Below are 23,713 nucleotides of genomic sequence, written 5' to 3'. Positions count from 1 at the left end.
CAGCACCAGAACCTGGGTAGGCAAGAACTCCTGCTGGAAATGCTGGGTGGTTTTGGAGGTATCTTCACAGCTCAGGTGGAAGTCGTGACAGTGTTCTCATCATGACAGTGTTCTCATCAATCACAGCAGTGTTCCTGCTAACGTTTTTCTTGCCAGTTGCTCTTGTGTAGAGATGTGAATCGTATGCGTGTGCTTGCGTGTGCAGTGTCTGTAAAGCATTTAAGAATGTAAGAGGATTGCTGAGATTGAGTTATCGTCTCCGTTGCTGTATGGCTTACACCCTAGGAGTATATAAATATTTTGATTATAAGCATGTATCAGTTTGTGTTTAATGATTGACTCATGTTTAGAAGGGAGACGCTTATGGTTTATGTTTGCATTTTATACTTATTTTAATCATGCTTTGTTTTGTTTTTTTTTAATTGCAGCAGCTGTTGCCGGGTAAAAAGTTTTGGGAATCTGATGATTCCAGCAAAGATGGACCAAAAGGGATATTTCTGGGAGATCAGTGGAGAGACAGTGCTTGGGGAACATCAGGTAGCCTGATTATTTACTTAATTGAGTTGGAATTGAACACAGAAACATGCAATTCCTCTGCTCAAAATTGCTGGCCAGTTTGGATGACACAGCTTTTAAAATGTTTTAAAAGAAAAAAAACAACAAATATCTGTTATTACACAATAACAATAATAAAAACTTTAAAACCACATTGTTTTGTGCTAGAGTTAGAAAGATACCCATAGGTATAAAAGGATTGCCATGTGTGAATGCTTGTACCCTTACATCTATCTCCTTAAAAATTTTAGATAGCAGTTAGACTTGGAATTAAAACTTTCTGATGCATTTTCTGCTCTGGGATGGTTTGCTTTAAGACTGAACAAAGACATTAGAGAACAACATTGGTGGAGAAAAAAAGTAATTTTTAAATACTTCACGAGCCAAAGCCCAAAAACATCAATTTTGAAATAAATGAAGAGATGTTTTGAATTAGTTGTGTTGAAGTTTATCTGCCAAGAATTTTGTTCTTGGATCAGAGACTGTCCCATATTTTGAACTTTTAAGGGGAAAGTGTTCAGGTTTATTTTAGTTAAATGGCAAAAAATCATATGCATGTGTTGAATTTGAAATGTTAACTTCTTACTCTTGGTGCTTTCTATCTGTACTGACTCTGCTCCTCTGACACTGCTGAGTACCCTGTGCAGTATCCAAACCACTGTGCGGAGGTACAGCTCCAAGTGAGCAGTTTCACTGCTGTTTTCCTGTTTTGCTTTGTTTGCCTGGCAAAAATAGATCAAAATCTTCCCAGCTGAACCCTGCAGGCTCTGTGAGTGCTGGGGAGATCTCAGGGAGCTGCTGCCTCCAGCTGTCTGACTGCAGCCTGCAGCGTGTGCATCCAGTCCTCAGCTGCAGTTTGTGCTGCTTGTGCTGAGGGTGGATTAAAGGGCTGAGTCAGGCTCTGAACAGCAATAGCTGAGAGTGAGACTTTCTCCTGTGCTGCTGCAGTTGTTGGGCTGGCTGCGTCCACCAGACAAGCAGGGGAGATGTGGGGGAGACAACCTCCTACACTGGCTGATGGCAGATCTCCATGAGTCAAAGCCTGTAGTCTCATCTCCTCCTTTTTTTTATTCTCAATTAATCCAGTGCACCTTGCAGCCTTTATTCCCGAGCTGTGACCTGCGCTACTGTCTGTGAGTCAAGGAAGTCAGAGTTTCCCATTCTGCTCATCAAAACCGAGGAGAACAGCCATGATCTGAGCAGTTGTTCCAGGTCACTGCCAGAGAGCACTGTGGGGGCGGGGTGCAAGTGTCCTTGGCCAGGAGTCGGGTTTGTTCCATGAGCGGTGGAACTGGTGAAGCCTGATTTTCCATTACAGACCTTTTGCTTCATCCCTTTTCCCTTCTTCTGTGTCCACAGTATGCACTGCAGTCATCCATACGGCTGTGGTCCTTCACTCCTATAGCTTGTGATAGTTAGAGAGCATTTAAAGCCAGCACTGCTGGGAAAATGGTCCTGTCTGATAAAGGCTGCTTCTTTCTTCTCCTTAAGGAACAAGTAGTTACGCAGCAGTGCAATGAAAGCTGCTGGGAGATCGATCTGGGTTAAAACTATCTCCTCTTTTCTTGGTTAGTTTTATCCCAGATAGTTCTTGGTCCATTTCACTTTGTGGCTGGGTAGATACTTTTGCTTGAGAGAGAAGGCAAGAAAGTGTAGCTAGGAGCAAGAATGGAATAGACCTTCTTCTCTTGATGGTTTATGCCTTAGGGGGAAGCTGCAGTATCAGTGTCATTCCATGCCTCTTCCCCCAGCCCCTGGCAGCTATGCTACCATCTCCCAGTAATTTTTAACTTGCTGGCTGTTACCAGTCTGAACTTGCAGAACGTCTGAACAATGCAGTACGTCTTCCCTTCCCTCACTGGGATGGAAGGTCACCTCCTGCCCAGCCAGCAGTTTCTGCTGAGCTTGTTAGAACTTGGAGACATCTATCCTTATGTAGGCTCTGCTTGGATTTCAAACCCTTGAAGCACAGAGAGGATAAAGAGATGGGGCTGCTGCAGGAGAGCAGGGGGCTGAGAAGAAGAATTGAAGTTCTTAAACTTCTGTTGAGGAAATAGCAGCTAGGAGAAACTGCAGTAATGAGATATGAGTATGTTCAGTCATACGACCAGGAAAATAAATGTAAGCTGGCATAACTGTAGGATGATGTTTTAAATAACAGTCATAGTTTAAATGGTGACTTTTTTTCAATTTACTAACACAGGAGTTTAAATAAAAGTGAATAAACTTTGTTTTTTAATTGCAGCCCTTACTTAGAGACAAACTTCTGAAATTTTATGATTTTAGAATTTGAATGCAGTTATCCCTTGTAGCTTTATAGGTCCTTTATATATCAGGAATGTATATGTAACCCTTGTAGCTTTATATATCAGGAATGAGAAAGCCATCCTTCTCCAGTGGGCATCAAAGTCAAAAAGCTGGCACTTCTTAGTACAATTAAGACATCGGAGAGTACGTGTTTAATGACTTGCCTCCTTCAAATAGCTGGATCTACTTACAAGAATTACACGTTTTTGTTCCAGATCACTCTGTTTCCCAACCAATTATGGTTCAGAGAAGACCTGGTCAGGGCTTTCATGTGAATAGTGAAGTCAACTCAGTGCTTTCACCACGGTCAGAGAGTGGAGGACTTGGAGTTAGCATGGTGGAATATGTGTTGAGCTCATCTCCCGGAGATTCCTGCCTAAGGAAAGGAGGATTTGTAAGTGTGCCTGATTCTGAAATTTGAGTTTTCCATTATGTTGTTTTCTCCATTTGCTGCTTTGTTTGTTTGTTTGTTAATCCATTCTTAGAAGCAGATGTTTTTTTCTTTTTTTATTTGCTCTTATAATTCAGCCATCTCTGTTAGATAGGCCAGTGTCGAGTGAGGGGATGCAGTGTAGGAACGGGTGTAAAGGAGTTGAAGGTGGCTGGCACCCCCTGGTTCTGAGGAGAAGCATGCCTGCAGGAGCACCATTTAAACCTTTTTTTTTGTTGAAAAGTATGCAAATGTCCATGTAGCTAAGTGTGGTTTTTGGATGAACGTGTGGATGCTTTGTTGCTGGCTGAGAACAAAAAGCTCCATGTAATGGTGCTAGGAGCATAAGCCACTCCAGTTTGGGAATGCTTTCAAGGGCATATTGTTTCCTGTGGAGAAATAGCATTAGTCACTGTTGCTTGGTGGGGTGGGGAAGAAAGCACAGTCACTGCTGCCTCAAATCTAAGCATGTGGCAGTAGAAGCATAATCAAGCCCCATCCTCACAGTGGGGGGAAAAAAAGCCACATCTCAGCTCCACCTCATCAGCTGAGTGCAGGATCAGCGAGTGTCGAGAAACATAAAAGCAGAGTAGGTTTGTTACTGTTGGGAGACTGCTGTGCTCATCTCTTCAGGGAGCCCATTCCTGGTCTCCTTCATCCATCCTCTTATTTTTCCCCTCATTAGTGGGCCCCTGGTAACATTTTTGCAACCTGAGCCAAGGAAAGATGATTTTTGGAGGAAAAAAAGGACAGTCGGTGGAAGGAGTCAGTTTATCATCCAGAGTCAGAGGGGTATCTGCTCTGTAGTGCTGGTGGTCAGGATGTCAGTTCTGAAACGAAGGATTTCATTTGTAAATACCACATTGTGTAGGTGAGAGTAGAGCTCCGAATTTGTATTTATAATTGACATTTGCAGTCGGGCTCTCAAGTATTAGTAAGAGCAGTTAGATTTTATTTAAGAATAAACATCAGAATATGATTGCTTTTTCTCTAAATCCAGGGGAAAAAAAATTCCTTCTCTACCACTAAAATGGAGGGAATGGAAAAATGTCCTGCTTTCTGCAGAGCACTTTTCCTTCAGCTTCAGAGGTGTCTTTGACAGCACCAAAGCTATCAATGATAAATATGTTTGTATGCCCCTTGCTGTTTTTATCATTAATTATGTTGTTTTTCCTCTCCCTTCTGTTGTTGAAAACTGCCAGTGGCATAATCACCCTTTATTCTTCTCCCAAGTGAAATGAAACGCAGATATAAGGGTAGGGATGCTGAGGATGCTGTACAGCTTACAAAAGTGCTCAGCAGAAATGAAATCCTTCTTTCGTTTTTTTTAAAATCTTCTCCTCAAAGTGCTGTAGGTTTGTATGATCAAGTTAGTCATCGACTCAAGTGCTCTTATAAGTTGCACCTTGGCATTCAGTCTGCAAATCACAGTAGTGCCCTTGAAAAACGAGGCAGCTGCATGATGCCCCGTTCTGCTTGAATACATGCACTTGCCCAGTCAGTTACTGTATCTCTGACATGGAGATGTTAAATGATAGAACCAGAGGATGGTTGGGTTGCAAGGGACCTCAGAGCCCCTTGCTGTGGGCTGGATGCCCACATGTATGGCCTTGGGCACCTCCAGGGATGGGACACCCACAGCTCTGGGCAGCACTGCCAGACATCACCTCTGGGAAAAGATTTCTGCCTGATATCTGACTAAATGTCTCCTCTTCTAATTCAGAACATTTTCCTTTTGGAGAGGCACTAGTTCAGTTTATGCACCTTTGTACATGCTTTGTATTTAGTGCTCCCAAATTGATTTTGAGGTGCCTTGAGTCCAATTTAAAAGAGAGGTATTTGGTAAATATTCTTTAAAAATAATTTTGGGATGGGATTTTTAGAGTGATAGAGTCAGGCTCTGAGTTACTAAATGGGAGAAACTGAACAGGTAGATGTAATCTCTTTTGATGAAATCTAATTCCCTTGTTTCTTTGATCATGATTGACTGTTTTGTTCTTCTTATGTTTTTATTTGTAAAAACTAATGCTTGAAAATTACTTATTTATTGTGACATGTTTCTTTGATTTGTTAACATCTTGGAATGAAAGCAGAATTGATCTGAAACTCAAGCTTATTAAAGTAATGTTTCTTTTGCCTAGGGGCCAAGGGATGCAGAGAATGATGAGAATGACAAAGGGGATAAGAAAAATAAGGGCACATTTGATGGCGATAAATTAGGAGATCTGAAGGAGGAGGGAGATGTGATGGATAAAACAAATGGTTTGCCTGTGCAGAACGGAATCGACACGGATGTCAAAGACTTCAGGTATGTGCACCATACATTAATAATTAATCAACATCACACTTAATTTTTTTCCAAGATCTTCTGTGCTATGAGAGCAGTAGGAAAAACCTCTGGCTCTCTTAAGCAGTGTCATAAGGATGCTGTAATGTGCACAGGGAAGCACTTGTGAGAAGGTGGATGATAACTGATAATCTGTACAGACCCCCTAATTCTGTACTACATAATGTTATTTTCACACCAGTTGTTAACTGCTTCATGAGGGATTGCTCTGGAAATACCTGCTGTAGGTGTTGACCCTGCTTAGAGGCTGGGCTAAACTGCAGTTGAGTTTTTGCACTTGTTCCTCGCATCTCACAAGTGATGGAATTTGGGCTATTGATAAAATCTGAGAAAGCCTTTCTGTTTATTGCTAGTTTGCTTGCTGAGCCTTATGTTGACACCTAGAGCTGTAGAAGGAAAACAAATACACTGTGAGATGTTTACTGCTTGCCCTTGAATTGGGATGAACCATTTCTCACTTCAATTCAGTGCTTCTGTTGAGTAAATAGGAAGCCATGACAGCTATTTCAAAAAGCTTTCAAGTGAGCTGCAGTGTCACAGCTTTGTTAATAGTTACACAGGTTGTTCTGTAGAATTTGTAAAAGGAGGATCTGGAATAGCTCCCTAGAATTTTATTTTAGTTTTTTACCTTTATAGCATCACCTGCATTATCTGTAGTGAGTCGTAGTGTCTGTTGCTGTGAGTTGATGCTGTGTGGCAGCATTACACGTACATGCTTAGTGATGGACCTGTTTCCTCTCTGTGCAGCCGTACACCTGGTAATTGCCAGAACTCTGCTAGTGAAGTAGATCTTCTGGGTCCAAACCAGAATGGATCTGAGGGCTTAGCCCAGCTGGCGAGTACTAATGGTGCCAAGCCCGTGGAGGATTTTTCCAACATAGAGTCACAGAGCGTTCCCCTGGATCCCATGGAGCACGTTGGCATGGAGCCTCTGCAGTTTGATTATTCTGGCACCCAGGTACCCGTGGACTCAGCTGCAGCCACCGTGGGGCTCTTCGATTACAATTCCCAACAGCAGGTAAAGTTCTGGCACAGGGTCCTTCACTGCTGCCTTGGTTCCTCCCCTGGAGGTCTCACGGTGTTAATGTGAGCTCAGGCTCTTGCCTTGTGGGCAAGATGGCCGAAGGCTTGGGGTGGTTTCTGTACACCATACATCTGTTTATAGATGGATCGTTTCTAGCTTTTGAGTAAGTTTGCAGTGGAGAAGAGTTTTTAACTAATAAAATGTGCTGATTAGCAAAACGCCTTGAGCCTTTCAAGTGACTTAAAGGCTGTCTAGCCCTGGGGCTGCAGCCCAGCTCTGGGGTCAGGGCAGTGCTGCTCAGAGAAGGCCAGGCTCTCATTGAGCATGGCTCAAAGCCTGTGATCAGAGTCCAGTACTACAGAGCTTATCTCAGCCCAGCGGGTTTGTTTGACCTTTTCTCCCATATTAGAGGCACAAACTGCTCAGCCCAGACAGGTAAAGCAAGTCCTTGCCTTGCTGTTTGGCCTCTCCTGAATGCTGGGCCTGGATCCAAACACCGATCTGTAATCTTGTCCTGTTCCTGCTCGTTGGGTAACAACTGTAAATGTTTATTGCTTTCCTTTTGTACGTGTAATATTCTTCAAAGAAGAGTGAAGTCCTTTGTTGTAACTTATTGCAGGAGTATATTCCAGGAAACTCAGGCCTGCTAATATCTGATCTTTTCTAGCAAAATAGCCTGATAGATGCTGTGTACTGAGGACAGGCTGTTGCCACGTTGATGCTAAAGGCCCACCTTCAGAGAGTTATCATGGTCTTAAAAGCAATATAAGTAACTACATCACAGCTCATTCAATTGTTCTGTTAGGGAGCATGCTGCAGTAGTTAATGGTGGACATCTTGAAAAATGATTGAGCTAAATAGCTGCTGTATGGTTCAGAAAGGAGAAAGAAGAAGGCTATTTCCAAGGCTTTGTCTTACTCTGATGTAGGACTTTTAAGTGCTGGTCTTTGCATATTTCAGCTTTTTACAACAGTGAATCTTGTTTTGTTCTGTTCAGACACTGTGTTGGAGCTAAGCTAACTGATTTTTAAGGAAATATTAGGTATAGGAAAATAACTGCAGAGATGTAAAGCCTGTCATTTGTATTTTGTCTGGCAGTCTTTTCTATTTTAAGTTAAGGCTCATTTGCAAGTTACTTTCCTCTCCCAGCCTTTAAAAAATAGGATTTAAAATGAACACATCTTGTGCCTAACAAGTGAAATGAATAAAATAGAAAAATCTCTCAAAGCAAGGTCTGTCTGGAAAGCGTGTTCACCAGCATGGATTCTGGGTTCAGGCTCTGGATGGCCCTGTAGGCAGACACGTTTCTCCTCTGTGAAGCAGATAGGTCACACCTGTGCAGAGCTGACGTAATCTCAGTGTAATGTCATGCTGGAAGCTTTTTTTTCCGGGCTGCTGATGGGGCTGCAGAGCTCTGAGGTTTCTATAGCTGGGACTGGGTGGGTGTGCAGGGTGTCTGGGTAGTGCTGGTAGAAATAGGCTGTGTAATGCACGTGCTTATTTGAAAATTTCAGCTTGGTTGCAATAGCTGCTTACACCCATGGCAAACACAAGCAGCAGGCTTTTGTAAGTGTAGTATTAAAGATAGGAGCTCGCTCTTATTTTTCTTTACTGCCACACGTGCCTCTCAGTACACACTGTGTAAATGGTGTATGCTGGCTCAAAGAGTAGGACCCACTTCCTTAATGTTACGGCTAGCAGCCGCTGTTCCTCAGTATTTGCTGTATCTGCAGTTACGACTTGTACTTCAAAAGACACATTTCTTTCATACAGATGTTCTTCCATTTGCTTGTTGTCAGAAGAAGATGCATCCTGAACACAAAGATCTCTTCTTTAATAATGCCTTCCTTGGTCCATAGGGAAGCGTCATATGCTTTGAAGGGATTACAATTAAGTGCAGCTAAAAGCAATATTAGGAAGGAAAGGTCTTAATCACATCTAATCTGATTAGAGATGTCAGATGTTGATATTGCAGAAGCAACTGGATTACAGAAATCTAATTGTGCAGTGTTCCCATAACTGGATGACACAGACTGTGACGTTGGGGGTCCTTGAAATTCCCTCTGAGTTCCCCCACACGTTGAGTTGGTGCTGTGGCTGCACGGCGGTGTGTGCAAACTGCTGACATCCTGAACTCACCTGTTCGTAGGTTACAACTGAGTGTAATTTGTAACAGGCTGAAATAGCCCTGTGAAGAGTTTTCTTCCTTTATTTCCACTTAGCAGACGCCACAGTATAGATATGTGGTTTAACCCAAATTCAATGCACGGTTTCTGAATAAGGTGGCAAAAATCTTTTACTGGAGTTTTACCTTTAGTCTTTGATTTTTGGAATCTAGGGCCGTGCTGCCAGCAGATGGGGGCAGTGCCTTGAGGCCTTAATAACACTTGCATTAAATGTGTGATGCTGATGATTCCCATTGCTGTGTGGCACAGGGCTTGTCTGCCCGAGCGCAGCCTGAAATTCTGCTCTGCTCCCCTCTCTGTGTTACAGGAGGTAGAAAACTGCAGAACATGTTAGCTGTTCACACAGTTCCTTCACGGTAAGTTGAGCCTTGGCTTGTGGGCTTAGGGAAACTGCTTTTCAATTTAAAGGGATGTGAGGCTTTCCACAGACAGACGGAAGGAATCCAGCCCTTCCTCTTGTGTGCAGCACAATGTAAATGGCCAAAGGTTTGCATGTGGTTTTAAAGAAAGCTCAATAATATTGTCTGGGAAAGCAATCATAGCTAAATCTTCAGGTCTCTTTGTGAGATTAGGGTGCAGAAGAGGGATACTCTTGACATTTTATTTGTGAAGCAGATGAAAGTGCTGTGCCCTGGCACAATGTCCCTTTTTCTTCCCGTCTGTTACATTTTAGATAAAGCACTTTTTGTTCAGTCTTCCTCTTTGAGCCTTGAGGTGAACTCTAATGGCTGTTGACAGCGGCCATTTGCAGTGCTGGCTGCTGTGCCCTCGTTTCAGCAGTGGCAGATGCACAGAGCTTGTGTGCTACCAGCAGGTCTGGAAGTCAGATCTCACAGTGAGCAGCTGTGAGCAACAGGGAAAGCAGACAATAATAGTAGTAATAAATAAAAACCAGTGGGGGAAAATGCTCATGCATGAAGTAGCTGGTAGTAATTAAAAAATGAATCCCTGGGATACAGTTGGGAGATGTGGAAATCATCTCAGTAATTTCTGAGCATTTAAAACATTATTTTCAGGGAAGGTAAATGTTTCTCTTGCCCCTTGGACCAGCGACTGGTTATCTAGCATTGCTTCTGCTTCTTGCTGCAGCACAGTCCAGCCCAGCAGGCTGGAATAGCTGGCCCAGGGATGCAAGAGTGGAAATGGGTGAGTTTTTGTAGCAGAAAAAAGCTAGAATACGTGGATCACTGAGATCAGTAGAGCACGAAACCAAGCTTGCTGGTCACTGCTGTAGCAGTTTGGGGTTGTGTTTTGTTTCTAAACTGTTACATCTGCTGACTGCTCTGAGAACGTGCTGCTGAAGGCTCCCATAGAGCCAGGTTCCTTCAATCCATGTCCTGTAGGTCGCACTGTAGTGATGTGCTTGCTTTATTGAATTAAGTGACGGCACTCTTTGGTCCGACTGCTAACGATATAGCAGTGAACTTTGTATAAGCATCAGGTATTGCTGAATGCTTTTTTCTGTGTAAAGACCACTAGACCAAGGGGTGATGAAATCCCTGCGGGTGTGTGATACATTTTCCCATAAGGAGCATTAAGATACTCCTCAGATGTGCAGAAGGGCATCTCTGGGGGTAAGCAGTCAGTGAAGAAGTGACTGGGTTGTGATCCCCAAGTACTGAGTTTCTGCCTCGTGATCTTTGCCTGTTGTTTCTCCTTCTGAACCTATAAAAAAAACAAGAGAAGAAAATAGATGTAGGCTATCACCTGTCTTCATTCGTATTTTCTGCTTAAACAACACAGCTCCTCTTCCTGCTCCAGGAGAACCAAGTACAGTCTGCCTATAATGGCATCTCGCTTTCTAAATGATTCTCTGCTTCTTGATGGTTGCAGGTTTCTGCCAGAAATTTGGGCAGAATTATTATTGTTGCTTTTGACAGCGGAAGCTTTGGTTGTCTTGCTTGAGACCTTGAAAGGAAGGCAGGGATAATAGGTGTGAAAATTGTATAGCATTTAGACACTGGTATTTTTGTGTTGTTTTTTTTTTTTTTTTCCCCAAGCAATTACAGAGAAAACATCTATCACAATGGCTTATGAAGTCATTTCACACTTCAGAAATGATCACTTCGGGGAGTAAATGGGAGGAACGTTGCTCCTGAGAATTTTTAGGGTGGCTTTCAGAATGTATTTTCAGTGCTTTTGCTGGAGATGAACAATGGTGTGCTAATGTAGTGATTCAGGGAGTGTTTCATTGACTTAGAGGCATCTCTGGCACAGGAAGTAAGCTTAGTAAGAGTCTGGATGAACGGAAAAAAAAAAAAAGTAAAAGCACATTTTCTTTTAAAGACTTGTGGTGTTCCTTCCATATTGAGAATGACTGTTCTCAGTAACACTGCACATTGTTCCCAAAGATTGGAGTGAACTGTAAGTTGGCAAGCCTGGATGTGCTTTGGATGACTTAACCAAGAAGTCCCTGGGTCTGGTTTCTGTCTGTGGTCAGAGAATACGTGCTCCTTGCCTTGTTTTACGTAGGTGATGCTGGAGGCTAGAAAGTAGAGGAAAAAGCATTTTCTCCCTCAGATAAACGAGGGTTTGTGAGCTCCTGCATCGATCCTTAGAGCTTCATCTCCCCCATGTGAGCTTTCCCCTCTGCCTGCTGTCCCACTACCCATTTCAGAACACTTGTGAAAGCAGCCCAGGCTGCCAGCTGATGCAGCAGTGCTCTCAGCATAGCTGGTGGTGCTCAGGCTCTACAAGAGCTCTGGCAGCCCCTGGTGATCCCCAGGCTGTGAAGGAGGAGTGTGTGTGTGTGTGTGTGTGTGTGTGTGTGAACAGCACAAGAAACGGTGGTCGGGTTTAGCTGTACTTGATAAATATTTTCTTTTTAAGTGGATCATCACAGGCAATTGGTTTCAAAGATATTATTTTAAATTTCCTTTTGAAATGTTTCCTGCTAAAAAGGAGTGTCAGTAGTTGTGCAAATAAAAGTAGTGTAGAGGAAATGTTTCGTTGTTTTTTTAAATTATTTTTGTGCATAAATAAAGGACCGTATTTGTTCTTTTGTCCCTTCAGTTGTTCCAAAGACCGAATGCACTTGCTGTTCAGCAGCTAACAGCAGCCCAGCAGCAGCAGTATGCATTGGCAGCTGCCCATCAGCCTCATATAGGTAAGCCTAGTATTTAATACATTGCCTTTTTCTAGTGGTCTCTTAGTCCTCAGAATATTTTGGGAAGACTACAGGGAGAAAGAGTTGGTAGGTCTTAGGTCTTTTTCCAGCTGGTAAGTACTTGAACCATAAAGAGAAGAACATTGTCTGAAGACGTACTTGAGAAGCTCTGGAGAAAGCTCTTGTACAGTTGCAAGAAGGTCCAGAGCAGTCGTGTCTGGGAGGAATGACACACACACACACTTTGCTGAGACTGCTGTTCAGGGAGCATTCTGAAGTACTTGCTCCAAGTCAGGTGTGAATTGGCTGCAGTGAAGTGAGGAAGACGTGTACAGTCCTGTGTGCACCTGAATGTGCTTTCTGCTCGACAACCTATGTTTAAATTAGCACAGAGTAGAGTTTTAGGCTGCTTGGGGTCTGAAGTTAACTTAAAGCTGTAATTTATGCAAATGCATGACTTATAATATTAAAACAGTATGGATTAAGTGGGAGGAAAGCACTTAGGTACTCTGTATAGAGTAACGGATGGAAGGGCTACTCTTGGATGATTAGAGCTGAACAATCTCAGGGTTAAATGTTTTTAATACAGCAGGCAAATTAACAGGTAGTTTTGGAACCTAAAAGCCCAATTGTGTTGGGGTTCTCTCAGCTCTGTGCTGCACAGTTATGCACTCAGTGGAGTTCAGAGATAGACCTGAATTAAAATTCTTTGGCTTCTTAACTTATTCTCCTTCACCTTTACCACCTTCCACACTCCCTCCCGCCCACCAGTAATTTCTCTAATGATTAAACTGTACCTTGAAGAGAGAGGTAGTGCCTGCACAGACACTAAGAGCAGGGCATGGTGTTGTCCATGCATTCCTGAGCTCCTTCCAGACTCACAAATTGAAAGTACTGGTACAATGGCATGGCACGGCACTCAGAAAGTAGGGAAAATTGATAATTTACTCATCAAAATAAGCAATTAGATAATGTTAATATCTAACTGGTGTTAATAGCCACTTAAACAGCAAGGGTGTATCGGCACTGCTGAGATACCTGAGCAGTTCACAGGTACTGTATGCAGGCTGTTAGGCCACTTCAGCCTTCTTAAAGCAGCACTGCATGTTTGGAATCCAGTGTTTCTTTTTTTTGTGATGTAAATTATATCCTCTCTAGGTTGTTGTAACAACACGGGGAAAACAACCTATAAAAAGCCTGAAAATACTAAAACAATGTGAGCCCTTGTTCCACAGTGTTCAGTCAGTCGAGTCCCCAGCCAGATAGCTGGAGGTATTTTGTAGGGCTTCAGTTCTAGTTCCAGTCAAGTTTGTTTTTACTGACAGGTGTGTTTTCAGCAGGTTTAGCTCCTGCTGCCTTTGTCCCCAATCCGTACATCATCAGCGCTGCTCCACCAGGAACGGATCCGTACGCAGCCGGGCTCGCCGCAGCTGCCACATTAGGTGAGGTGCTTCCACTTGTCTGTGTGCTCCTTACTGATAGCAGCACTTAATTATTCGTCCTTTGTGATCACTCTAGAATGTATATCGTTGCAGAGTTAAAGCAGTGTTTGTCTTGGAAACCTTTATTTTCTTTAGATACAGAGTTCCTGTACAACACCTGCTGTAGATTGCTTTTCTGTTGAGGATGAACAACAGAGCAAGTCTGAAATGAAGTGCTCAGAGATAAATGCTGTCGTGTTTGGGATGCTTTGGTAGCTGATAGTACTGAAAGATACCTTTTGAAAATACACTTTGTAAATACCGAAAAGATGGAAGATGTGTTTTCCTACCAGGAATTATTGTATCTTTTTGCTGCTCTAGCTTGATTTGCTGTGCAGCACATGCTGTGTGTGATGTCTCTTCCCTTCACTAGATGTTTCTGAAGAATTGATGCTTTTTAGGTTCCGTAGGTAAAAACACCCCATATCTGCTGTGAGGCTCCTGCAAGGAATGTGTGGCTGTCCAGATGGCAGGCAGAGATGGTGGCTCTTCTCTTTGTGCATGATCTTCCTCCCAAACATTCGTGTATCGGTTTCCAAATTCTTTCCAACTGTCATAGCCAAAATTGTTGTATCTTGAGATGACAGCTCAGTAAAACAGCTTATCAGGACAGTGAGAAGAACACATTGCACATTGAACTTTTGCTGCATATGCCATAAAGTTCTGGCCTAAGCAGTCAGGACAAAAGAAGAATGTACTTTCAGAAGAATATTTTTATACCATACTTCACTTTTCTTCTACCACCTGGAGTGGGAGCCTGCTAAATTTTAAATAGAAACAGCTTAGTTCAGAGTGATGATTATTTTTTTAGTGGAGGCAACACACTGTTCCTATCTTCCACTTAGATGTAGCTTGTATGCTGATTGCAGATCTCTTCTGCTGTGAGCTTGTACCAAATGGGAACGGTGAAACCTTGGCTGCCTGTGAGCACAGCGCTGTTAAACTCCGTTGTAGGTTTGGGATGTGGCTTCTTGTTGTGTTTAACAGCTGTTAGATAAGTGCTGCTTAGCTTCTGAGCTGTGGGGCTGGTTCAGGTCAAGCTCTGAAATGGGATTTAGTAACTGCTAGCAGCTTGCATGGCATTTTTTAATGGATCGTATGGAAGTATGCTAAGAGTTAAATTTGTAATTTGAAGGTGTGGGCTTTGGACTTCTTGGCTGTTGTGCATTCTGTATGCTGATTGCATAATAACAATGGAAGATAAGCGTGGGTAACGGCATGCTGTGGGCAAACAGATGACGCTGTGATGAGGTGGAGGAAAGCCAAGAGCTAGAGTACAAGGATATTTCGAGGAGTTGATAAGCTGCCATGTGATGAGGAAAGAGTAGCAGTGAATGAATGACCTGAGCTCACTGTGGCGATGTCGGTAGGGAGCGTTACTCAGGTCTTGCTGGAGGGGAGGGTGCCAGAACTGTATCAGGTCCAGTTATGATAAGAGTACTTTGGTGCCCTTTGTAAGTAACTGTTACAAAGGGAAGATTCTCGTTGGCCTTTCTGCATCACCTTAGTGCTTTTAACACTTGTGTTCATTCTTAAGTAATACACTGAAGTTTAGGGGAGCACAGGTCACTGCCTTGATTTCATAGATGACCGCATCTAGAGATCCTGCAGCAGTTACAAGTTACAGTTCTCAGGTTGTTTTTTTTTCTCTTTTCTCAGTAGTGTTGAAGCTGCAACTGCTTGAATGTCTGATGGAGGCCTCATAAATTGCAGCTAGGAAATAGACCCCCTAGGATGCCTAAAGCTTCCCCAGACTTAGCATGAGAGTCTCTTCTTAAATAATTTTTAAATTTTATGACTCTTGAAAACAACAGAAAGAGTGTGTAATTCACTGCAATGTGCTTACTGTATTGCACCACTGAGAAATGAGTTACTTCATCTGTTTTGTTGGGCTTTGGACTCTGCTAAAATGGCAGTGCAACAGACTTCACTTCTGGCTGTGTGTTTGAGTGAAGGCACCTTTTATGTCTAGACTCAGTTTTGAAAGCCTTTTCTCTCTTAAGAAAGAGTGATGTGCTGCAGGGTTGTGGAACTACTGAGCTGTTTAGAGCTACAAGTCTACCCACAGAAGGCCTCCCTGATTTGTAAGGGAGCATTAAATTGGGAAGACTTGGAGAAGTTAATGAGATGGAAGAAATGAATTGAGATTTGTTGGTAGTCTATTGTTCGTAGTTACTCTTAGGAGTGGAAACTTTTGTGTGTTTTATGGCAGAGATGATTCTGCCAATTAAGAATGTATCATTATGGCAGCTTTTGCATGATTATAAGACTGTCAGCCCCATGATAATGCTCTTTTCTTCACAACAATAGCAACAGTTAAAAGAATAGCACATTTGAATAGAGGGAAGGACTTCCTAGACTCGAGAAAAATAGCGTGTGAGTTCAGTCCTTGGGGAAGGTGCTGCTGTCTGTAAGAAGTGTGAAATTACTTCTGTCATTTGAGAAAGATGTCAATTAAAAATAATAATAATAAAAAAGAAAAACCTCGTCTCTTTTAGGACAAGTTGGGAAATGTTGATTCCCTCTGAGCTATATAATAGGTAGAAAAGCGTTTCTGTTCTTTGTAGAAAAGCGGATGGTGGAATAATCTGCATACAGGAAAAACACAGTGCTCCGAGACTAAAGGTAGAGATGTTCAGGTGTCTGTTCTTCTCAAACTGGGCTTTCTTAGAAGCCTCTCTCACTTGGTGCTGATCTGTGTCCTGTACAGAGCCAGCTCAGAGCTGGGAACAGGTATGGCTGCACACACACTGCCCGGGCCGGGGCTCTGGGGAGCACGTGGAGCTGGCTGGGTGAGGTGTCATGTGCAGCTGCCCCTGCTGGTGTGGCTCTGTGCTGTGCTGGCCCCAGGGGCAGGGCAGGGCTTCGTGGGCTGCACCAGAGTTGGTGGAGCTGAGCTATTTCCCACTCCCTATCTGAGAAGACACCGCTTCTTGGATGTCTGCAGCTGCAGGAATGATGGTTCTGCATGGAGCAGCTCAAGTGTTGTAAGTATTTGGTGAAGTCCCTGTTTGCACACTTGCGTCTTCAGACGTGGGGTTCTGGATGCTCTGGTGTCACCAAATCCTTACCCTTGGCAGGAAGGTCCTGTTCCTGCTGCTGTGCTTTCTGATTGAGAGGTGTTAGTGTGAGGGCTGAGATAAAAGGGAGAAATGTGCCATGAATGCACTTTTATTGGTTCTGCTAGAATCATAGAATGGCCTGGGTTGAGAAGGACCACAGTGATCATCCACTTCCAACCCCCTGCTGTGTGCAGGGACACCAGCCACTGAACCAGACTGCCCAGAGCCACATCCAACTTGGCCTTGAAAGCCTGCAGGGATGGGAGCATCCACAGCCTCCTTGGGCAAAACGTTTATTGTTAGAAGCAATATTTAGGAGTGTGTGTGTGTGTCAGTGTGTGAGACATAGTAGTGGAAATATTTGATTTCAAAGGCACTGAGCAGCTTTTATTTTTCCTGTATGTGCATCTTTAATAAGTGTAAAAGCAGGTGTGATGTCTGCAGAAGTAAAGAAGCACTGTGTGTGTCTTTACGGGTCTGGCAATGATGACACACTTGCCCTCACTGAGAACACTGTTCAGTAATGAGAGCCTCACAGTGTGCACAGCTGAGCCGGGCTCACAGGGATGTGCACAGCTCTTTTAAGCCCCGCTGCCTGCAGACTTCAAAGGCTTTGTCTCCTCTCCTTCTAAACACCTCAGGCTTCTGCAGATCTGATGAGCAATCTCTAACTAGGAAAAAAAAAAAGAAGAAAAACTTCTAGATTCTGCTTGCTTGATAATTAAAACTGAGATTAAAATAACCCAGAGCCATACTCGAATTTTGCCCAAGCAAAGGTATTACAGCAGCTTCCCAGTAGCCCATGGGCAAAGGCAGACACTCATTCCTTGCCTAAAACCTTGCAAATTGTTTTCTCCTGAGCGCAGAAGCAGCCCAGCACTTGGCGTCTGTATTAAGTGAATACAAACAGTTGTGTCTCCTTTGGTCAAACAGAGCACTGTGAGTTAGCTGTGTTCTTGCAGTGACTTAGTGAGCAGACTAACAGCACTACACGAACGACTTGGTTAGAACTGAAATGCTAACTCTTAAAATAGAAGCTATTTTTGCTTCGTTGAAGACCAGCTGTGTGGTTCAGATTCACTAAATAGTTGTTTATTTGACCAGTATTTATTGCTGTCCAGTATGCAGCGCTCTGTCTTAAGGCTGTCATGCTGCAAGGTGCTTTTACTGCAGGGAAGTGCTATTCAACTCCTGGGATAGGTGCTGTACTGGAAGAGTGAAGGAAATACTTTCCTGACGACCTTTTCACAAGATACAGAGCAGACAGATTAAAAATACTGTTGGATTCACAAAGGTGGGGGGGTCTGTGCTGTTCAGTGCCAAGGGCTCATCTCTTCTTCCATGTTATGCCATGACACCAGGATTATTTAAGGATACACTTGGCTGTTTTACTGTCACCCAATGAAGCGTGCAGTGCCCTGAGCGCTGATGAAGCACAATGCTTTCTTTGTTCTTCTCTCAAGATAATTACTTATTAAAAAAAAAAAAAAAACTCTTAAATGGAGGCAGCAGTTACAGGAAGGTGGGATGTGGAAAGATAGGGGATCTTCTGGGCTCTCTTGTGGTGGTTTGTGAACACAGGGTAGGACTGAGTGGCTATAAGAACAACGTTTCTCACACTGGGGAATTGAAGGTATCTGGCTGTGAAGAAGGACTGTTATTTTATACCTTATTTATTGGGAGCTAGATGGCGGGTGTTACCGAGCCTCCAGTGTCAGTTAAGATTAGGAGCGACTTCAGTATCTTGGTTTAGACGTTTCCTTCTCTTTTTGTTAGAGGTAAAAAGTTTTGTTGCTTCGCTATAAAATTAGGGCTCACCAATAGAAACGTGGAGTTCCAGCAGGATCACTGTCAGCAGGACTGGACTTCTGCTAAGGTAAAACCAAGTAAAGATGAAATTTCAGGTCTGACTAATAAGCTTTCTTAAAATGAACGTTACAGATAGCACAATCCCTTCCTCTTTGGAAAGACTTTAAAGCCGATAATCTTGAACTAAGATTTGTAAAATCAAACACGGCGTGCAGGTATTTTTGGTGACTTTGCTGTGTAATGCTGGTGACACCGCAGAAGCTCACCAGTTCTTTTGTGTTTCAGGCCCTGCAGTTGTCCCTCACCAGTACTACGGAGTTACACCCTGGGGAGTTTATCCTGCCAGCCTCTTCCAGCAGCAAGCTGCAGCAGCTGCTGCTGCCACTAACTCAGCAAATCAGCAGACCACTCAGCAAACCCAGCAGGGCCAGCAACAGGTATGTGGTAGGGTGCTCTGGCACGTGAAATAATGTACAGTCATTTATTAGCAAGCATGTGCTGGTGTGTGAGTGGAAGTCATGGCTGTATAATTGGTTTCCATGTGAAAGCTGTGGAGAAGATGAAATTGTGTCCAGTACTCCATGCAGGTAAGTGGTGTGCTCTCTGCTTCAAGGTGCTGTTCTATACAGGTGTTTTCTTCTTTTCTTCAAGAAAATAAAAGTGCAGTTCTTGTTAGTAAAACCTGAGAAGTCAAATGCTAGGAGGATTAGGGTCACCCTGCTGTTCTTCTTTGGGTTGTGCTCCCACCAGATGTCTGCACAGATGTACTCCACTTTGAGCTGAAAGAAGGCCTGTCAGATGGGTGTCATGAGCTGGACTGGGGCTTCTGTTACTCGGCTGGCTGTGCTGTGCAGCTTCCTGGTCTGATGTCTGGATAAAGCACTGCTCCTCTCCTGAAGTTGGGTTAATGCAGTACTATCAGCTGCTATCCCACGGGAGTTCCTTCTTGGATACAAAATTGATTCATTATTCTACTGGAAAGGGAGGAGACGCAGAGCCTTCCGTTCTGGCCTTTGTGCTTTTGAGATTTCAGGCCTTGAAGAAGATTCCAATTGACAACTACATTTATTAGCTTTTGTTTAAAAAATAAACAACAACAACAAAAAACACAGCAAAACAATAAAGCTAAAAAAGATTACGTAGCATTTTAAGGCCTTTTCAGATAAGAAAAGGAACGATGTTTCACATCAGTGGTTCTAGACCAGTGATCAGAAGGAGAAGGCTTTGCTCCTGACAAAGTTAATCATCAAACCTCCCCACCTGGCAGGTCTCTGACAGGAGTGTGTTGAACAGACCTTCTGCACACATCCATGCACGCAGGTAAATGGAGTTAAGTGTGGCACATCTGTGCTTTGGCATTCAGACTGTGAACCTTTCCCCTTTAAATAGGTATGTGCAAAGAGAGCTTCTGCAAAGGCTTAAGCTATTAAAGCAATATCTATCAATCATCAGTAGCCTTTATGATATTTTTCATTGTTCTGTAGCCACAAAGCAGGCATGAGTGGGGATTGCGTGTATTATTTTTAATGCGGACTTTCTGTCTGTAAGAAGATAAGTGTACATTTTTGGATGCAATCCTTCAGAGAAGTGCTGAGGTGAACGTTTTAGAAATACAGAGTGATGAGTGTGGACAGTCTGTTTGTGATGCTCACAACATCTTAGGAGGGATAGTGTATTTATAAAACTGCCAGCTCTTCACTTACTGCAGCACGTCGTCCATCAGCTGCATTCTGCAGAGAGCCTGTGCTCTGTGTGCTTACCAAGCAGCTGCAGCTTGTGAGGCTTCCTAGGCTGGAAAGAGGTGAAGAGTTCACGTTCAGGCTTTGACAGCAGAAGCTAGCTCTGGGATATGTCTCAAGTCTGTTAGCTTCAATATCCTCCCCCAGTCGCTTGCAGAAAGCAGTTGGTTGCTTTTAACAGCTTTATCGGGTGACACATACAATGTTAATTTTTGCAACAATGCGTGCTGAGTACCAAAGGAGAGCTCTTTTAATGAGCTGACCTCACAAGTGGCTGCAGGCTCTAACATCACCACTGAGTAAAAGGCTTTTGCAAACAAAGCCTGTTGCAGATAATTGCAGGAAAGGTCAGTTTGCCATCTTCCCTTTTCAGAGCAACGTGTGCTTAAACCACAAGAGCTACGTAGAAAAGGCTGTGTGTGATCTCTGGTCATTCTTTCCAGTGAGTAAGTGTCGTGTCAGTGGGTCACTGTTTTCTGAGGTGGATGGCAGTTTGGAAAAACCTGTGTCACCTCATCATCAGCCCACAGCTCTCAAGTCTGTAAAGGTTTCTGCGTAAGTGGGCTTTCAGTGTGCTCTTGTGGCAGAGACCAAACGTTGTCTCTAATGGGACAGATGGCTCACAGACGCTTCTAATGGAGGATGAGCACTGAAGGTATGTCAAGAGAGCAGAAGAAATTGAGAATAGAAGAATTGAAACTCTTTGAGATTATGCTTGAGAAGCCTGAAGAAGGGTGTGTTATTTAAATTGAGTCTTAGGCATTTACCCATTGGAAACAGTGCTAACATTTTTGGTGGTGAAGGCAGTTGTGTTCTGAGAGGAGGGATTGTCATGCACCAGTTGTGACACAGCTGCCACTGTGTGCAAGAGCTAGCAGCTTAGGTTGCTGCTGGACTCCTGCAGTGTGGTTACTGTGGCTTATTCCCGGGTGTCAAAGTAACCGGACCCGTTTCCTGTTTTCTCCAGGTTCTACGTGGAGGAGCCAGTCAGCGTCCTTTGACCCCAAACCAGAACCAGCAGGGACAGCAGACTGATCCTCTGGTGGCTGCTGCCGCCGTCAACTCTGCCCTTGCCTTTGGACAAGGGCTGGCAGCAGGGATGCCAGGTAGGGAGCCCGAGAGGGCTGTGACTTGTCCAGTGAGATCCAAGAAGATTGCATCTTGAGTGTCTGCGTGGTGTCACGTTTGCCTGGCATTCATCAATTTTATTTCTGTGTTTCATGGTTTTTATCTGTGAGTATACAAGGCATTTTGGTGAGTCTGTTAGATACAGCATCACCACCAGTGCAGCATTAAGTTAAAGCAGGGTTTAGATTCCTGTATCACAGGTGAGGCAAATGTTATCAGCTGTACCTACGCATTAATTGCATACCCAAAATTGATGGCTCCTACTGAAAGTCATTTCCATGATTTTCTATGGTTCATGCTACCTTATGTGATTTTTATTTTAAGACCTCTGAGATATCTTTGTACTGTTCGTTAGCCTTGTCTGCCCATCCCTGTCAAGTGCTTGATTTTAACAGGTTAAGGACTTCCTCTTCATAATTTCTTCCAAATACTAGTGGCTTAGAAAAGAAAAAGAGGCAAAAGCAGAGTTCTGTTATAATTCTGCAGGAGAGAAGTGCTGCGTGGGTTTTAGCTCTGATCCATGAGTCTGTGTGGTACAGATGCTTCTGACACTGGTTATGCAAAATACTGTTGTAACGACAAAGTGCATATGTAAGTGTTTTTTTGAATAATGTACAAGTGTGTCCTGTTGGTCAAATGCAATCAAAGAGAATTATTGGGGCCTCAGGTCTGCTTACTGGAAGTGCCACACAGTTGCTTCATGTGTTTTTTGTTGTGTTTTTTTTTTTTTTAAGGCTTAAGAAGAGTGTTGCTGTATTCAGTTACAAAGTGAGCTGTAGCATACATGCTTTCAAGTACTCTGTGGAACTTGAGTCTGTGCTGTTGGGGTTCTGGAGGCTGCAGCTTCAGAACAAATGTTCACAGAACACTTTCCTCTTTGTGACCCCAGTATAGGGAACTTTATTTTTTCCTGTGTTGTTCTTTGTTGTGTGTAGAGTATGTTAGTCTAAAATGCTAAAGCTGGGTACCTAAACTGAGCAGCTGTATGCTATGGAAGGACTGTTGCTTGCTGCTCTTTGTGTCATAAGCATGTTTTTTGTTTAAGAGTATTTGTATGCATTTAAGAATGCTCTATTATAAATATGTATCTTCAAAAGACACATCTTGAACATAGCTTGAAATTCTCTGCCTTATTTGTGTGTGCACACAGAACTGCTCCAACATGCAGTGGGAGAGATGGAAGCGCAGTGTGCTCACATGGAGTGTGCCAGCACAGGCTGTACTTGTAAGGGAAAAGAAATAGCACTGTAGTATTTTAAGACTTTTTTTTTTTCCCCCTCTGGGTAACTGAATTTACACAAAGGGCATATAGGAGCTTCAGGGGAAAAAAAAAAAAAAAAATTCTTCCCTAACTGAAAGACTTAGAGGTAGAAATGTAAGTGTGGAAGTTGTGGGTGGTTAATGCAGAGAACTTGCTTCACAAGAATCAAAATTGTTGCTTTTCTCCTTTACCATTGTGATTTTTGCTTAGAAATGTTACCAAAATGCAGGTGTTTGTGCCCACATGTTGTGCTGCTCGTAACCTCACCGTGTGCTGTAATTTGTCTCTCCAGGGTACCCTGTGCTGGCTCCTGCTGCTTACTACGACCAAACTGGTGCTCTCGTGGTGAATGCGGGGGCCAGGAATGGCCTGGGGGCACCCGTGCGCCTGGTGGCCCCTGCACCGGTCATCATCAGCTCCTCTGCAGCACAGGCAGGTGAGTTCCAACCCAGCCAGATGGAAACGTGCTCCCACCACAGTGCCTCCATCCACAGAGAGCGGGACTGAGCCCCTCTGTGCCCTTCTGGCAATGATGACTCACTTGCCCTCACTGAGATCCACTGCAGGGATTTTGTTGAGAGCTTTTTCTGGACTCATTGTGAGCTGAGCCTTGAGAAATAATTGAGAAGGTAGCATAGCATAAGCGGTGTTATTTTGCTGAATTATGCGAGTTATTTCAGTTGGTCTGCTGACACTCAGTTTCCCACACAATAAAGGGCATTAGCCTATGTCAAACTTCCAAACGAGAGCCTTGCTTACATAGAATGTTATATGCCTGGTCATTGCCACAAGTTGTTTTGGATTTTATTAGGGTTGTTTTGGGAGTTCAAGGTTTAAAAGCAGTTTTTCAAGCAAGAATCTGTGTGTAAGCATTCCTGACCAGTGTTGCTAACAGATTATGAAATGGGCTTTTAAATTGTTTCCTTGTAGCTCTGGCTTATTTTGGTTTTTCCTTTTGCTTTGGAACCAGCTGGAGAACAAAAGTACTTGGTTTTGATCTTCTTAGCACTGCAGGAGTGGGTTTCATGCACTGGTGATTTCTAAACTCAGGTTCCTTGATTGGCTAGCACTAAGTGTGTGCCTGAGTTATTGGATCTCAGATCTTAGGGAACTTGTTTGATCCATGTAGCTGTAATAATACAAACAGCAGTAATAATAATTTCTACACTTTGGTATTTGGTGGCTCTACGCAAGACTGATGGAGGAGCATAGATTTAGAGTAAAGAGGTGTTTGAAGAGTTTGATGTGAAAGGGAGATTTTCATCCTGAGAGGAAAAA

The 23,713-nt window shown here is 43.4% G+C and overlaps 1 protein-coding gene and 1 non-coding gene across 2 annotated transcripts; both read left to right on the top strand.

The window, feature by feature from the left end:
- The first annotated feature begins 407 nt into the window (after positions 1–407).
- Positions 408–23,502, top strand: LOC104914272 (pumilio homolog 1-like). The gene is made up of 10 exons (XM_010723282.3): positions 408–537; positions 3,078–3,256; positions 5,434–5,600; positions 6,387–6,657; positions 11,862–11,955; positions 13,281–13,397; positions 18,593–18,744; positions 21,014–21,152; positions 22,728–22,871; positions 23,486–23,502. Exons 2-10 carry the CDS (start codon positions 3,101–3,103, stop codon positions 23,500–23,502), a joined length of 1,257 nt encoding a protein of 418 aa, XP_010721584.2. The 5' UTR covers positions 408–537; positions 3,078–3,100.
- On the top strand, positions 16,975–17,055 carry LOC116217445. Its single transcript, XR_004161991.1, has one exon. It is a non-coding gene; the product is annotated as a small nucleolar RNA SNORD103/SNORD85 (small nucleolar RNA).
- Positions 23,503–23,713: the final 211 nt, after the last annotated feature.

This window comes from Meleagris gallopavo, chromosome 25, assembly GCF_000146605.3.
Source record: "Meleagris gallopavo isolate NT-WF06-2002-E0010 breed Aviagen turkey brand Nicholas breeding stock chromosome 25, Turkey_5.1, whole genome shotgun sequence".
Classification (NCBI taxonomy): Eukaryota; Metazoa; Chordata; class Aves; order Galliformes; family Phasianidae; genus Meleagris; species Meleagris gallopavo.
This window is presented reverse-complemented; position numbering and strand designations above follow the sequence as displayed.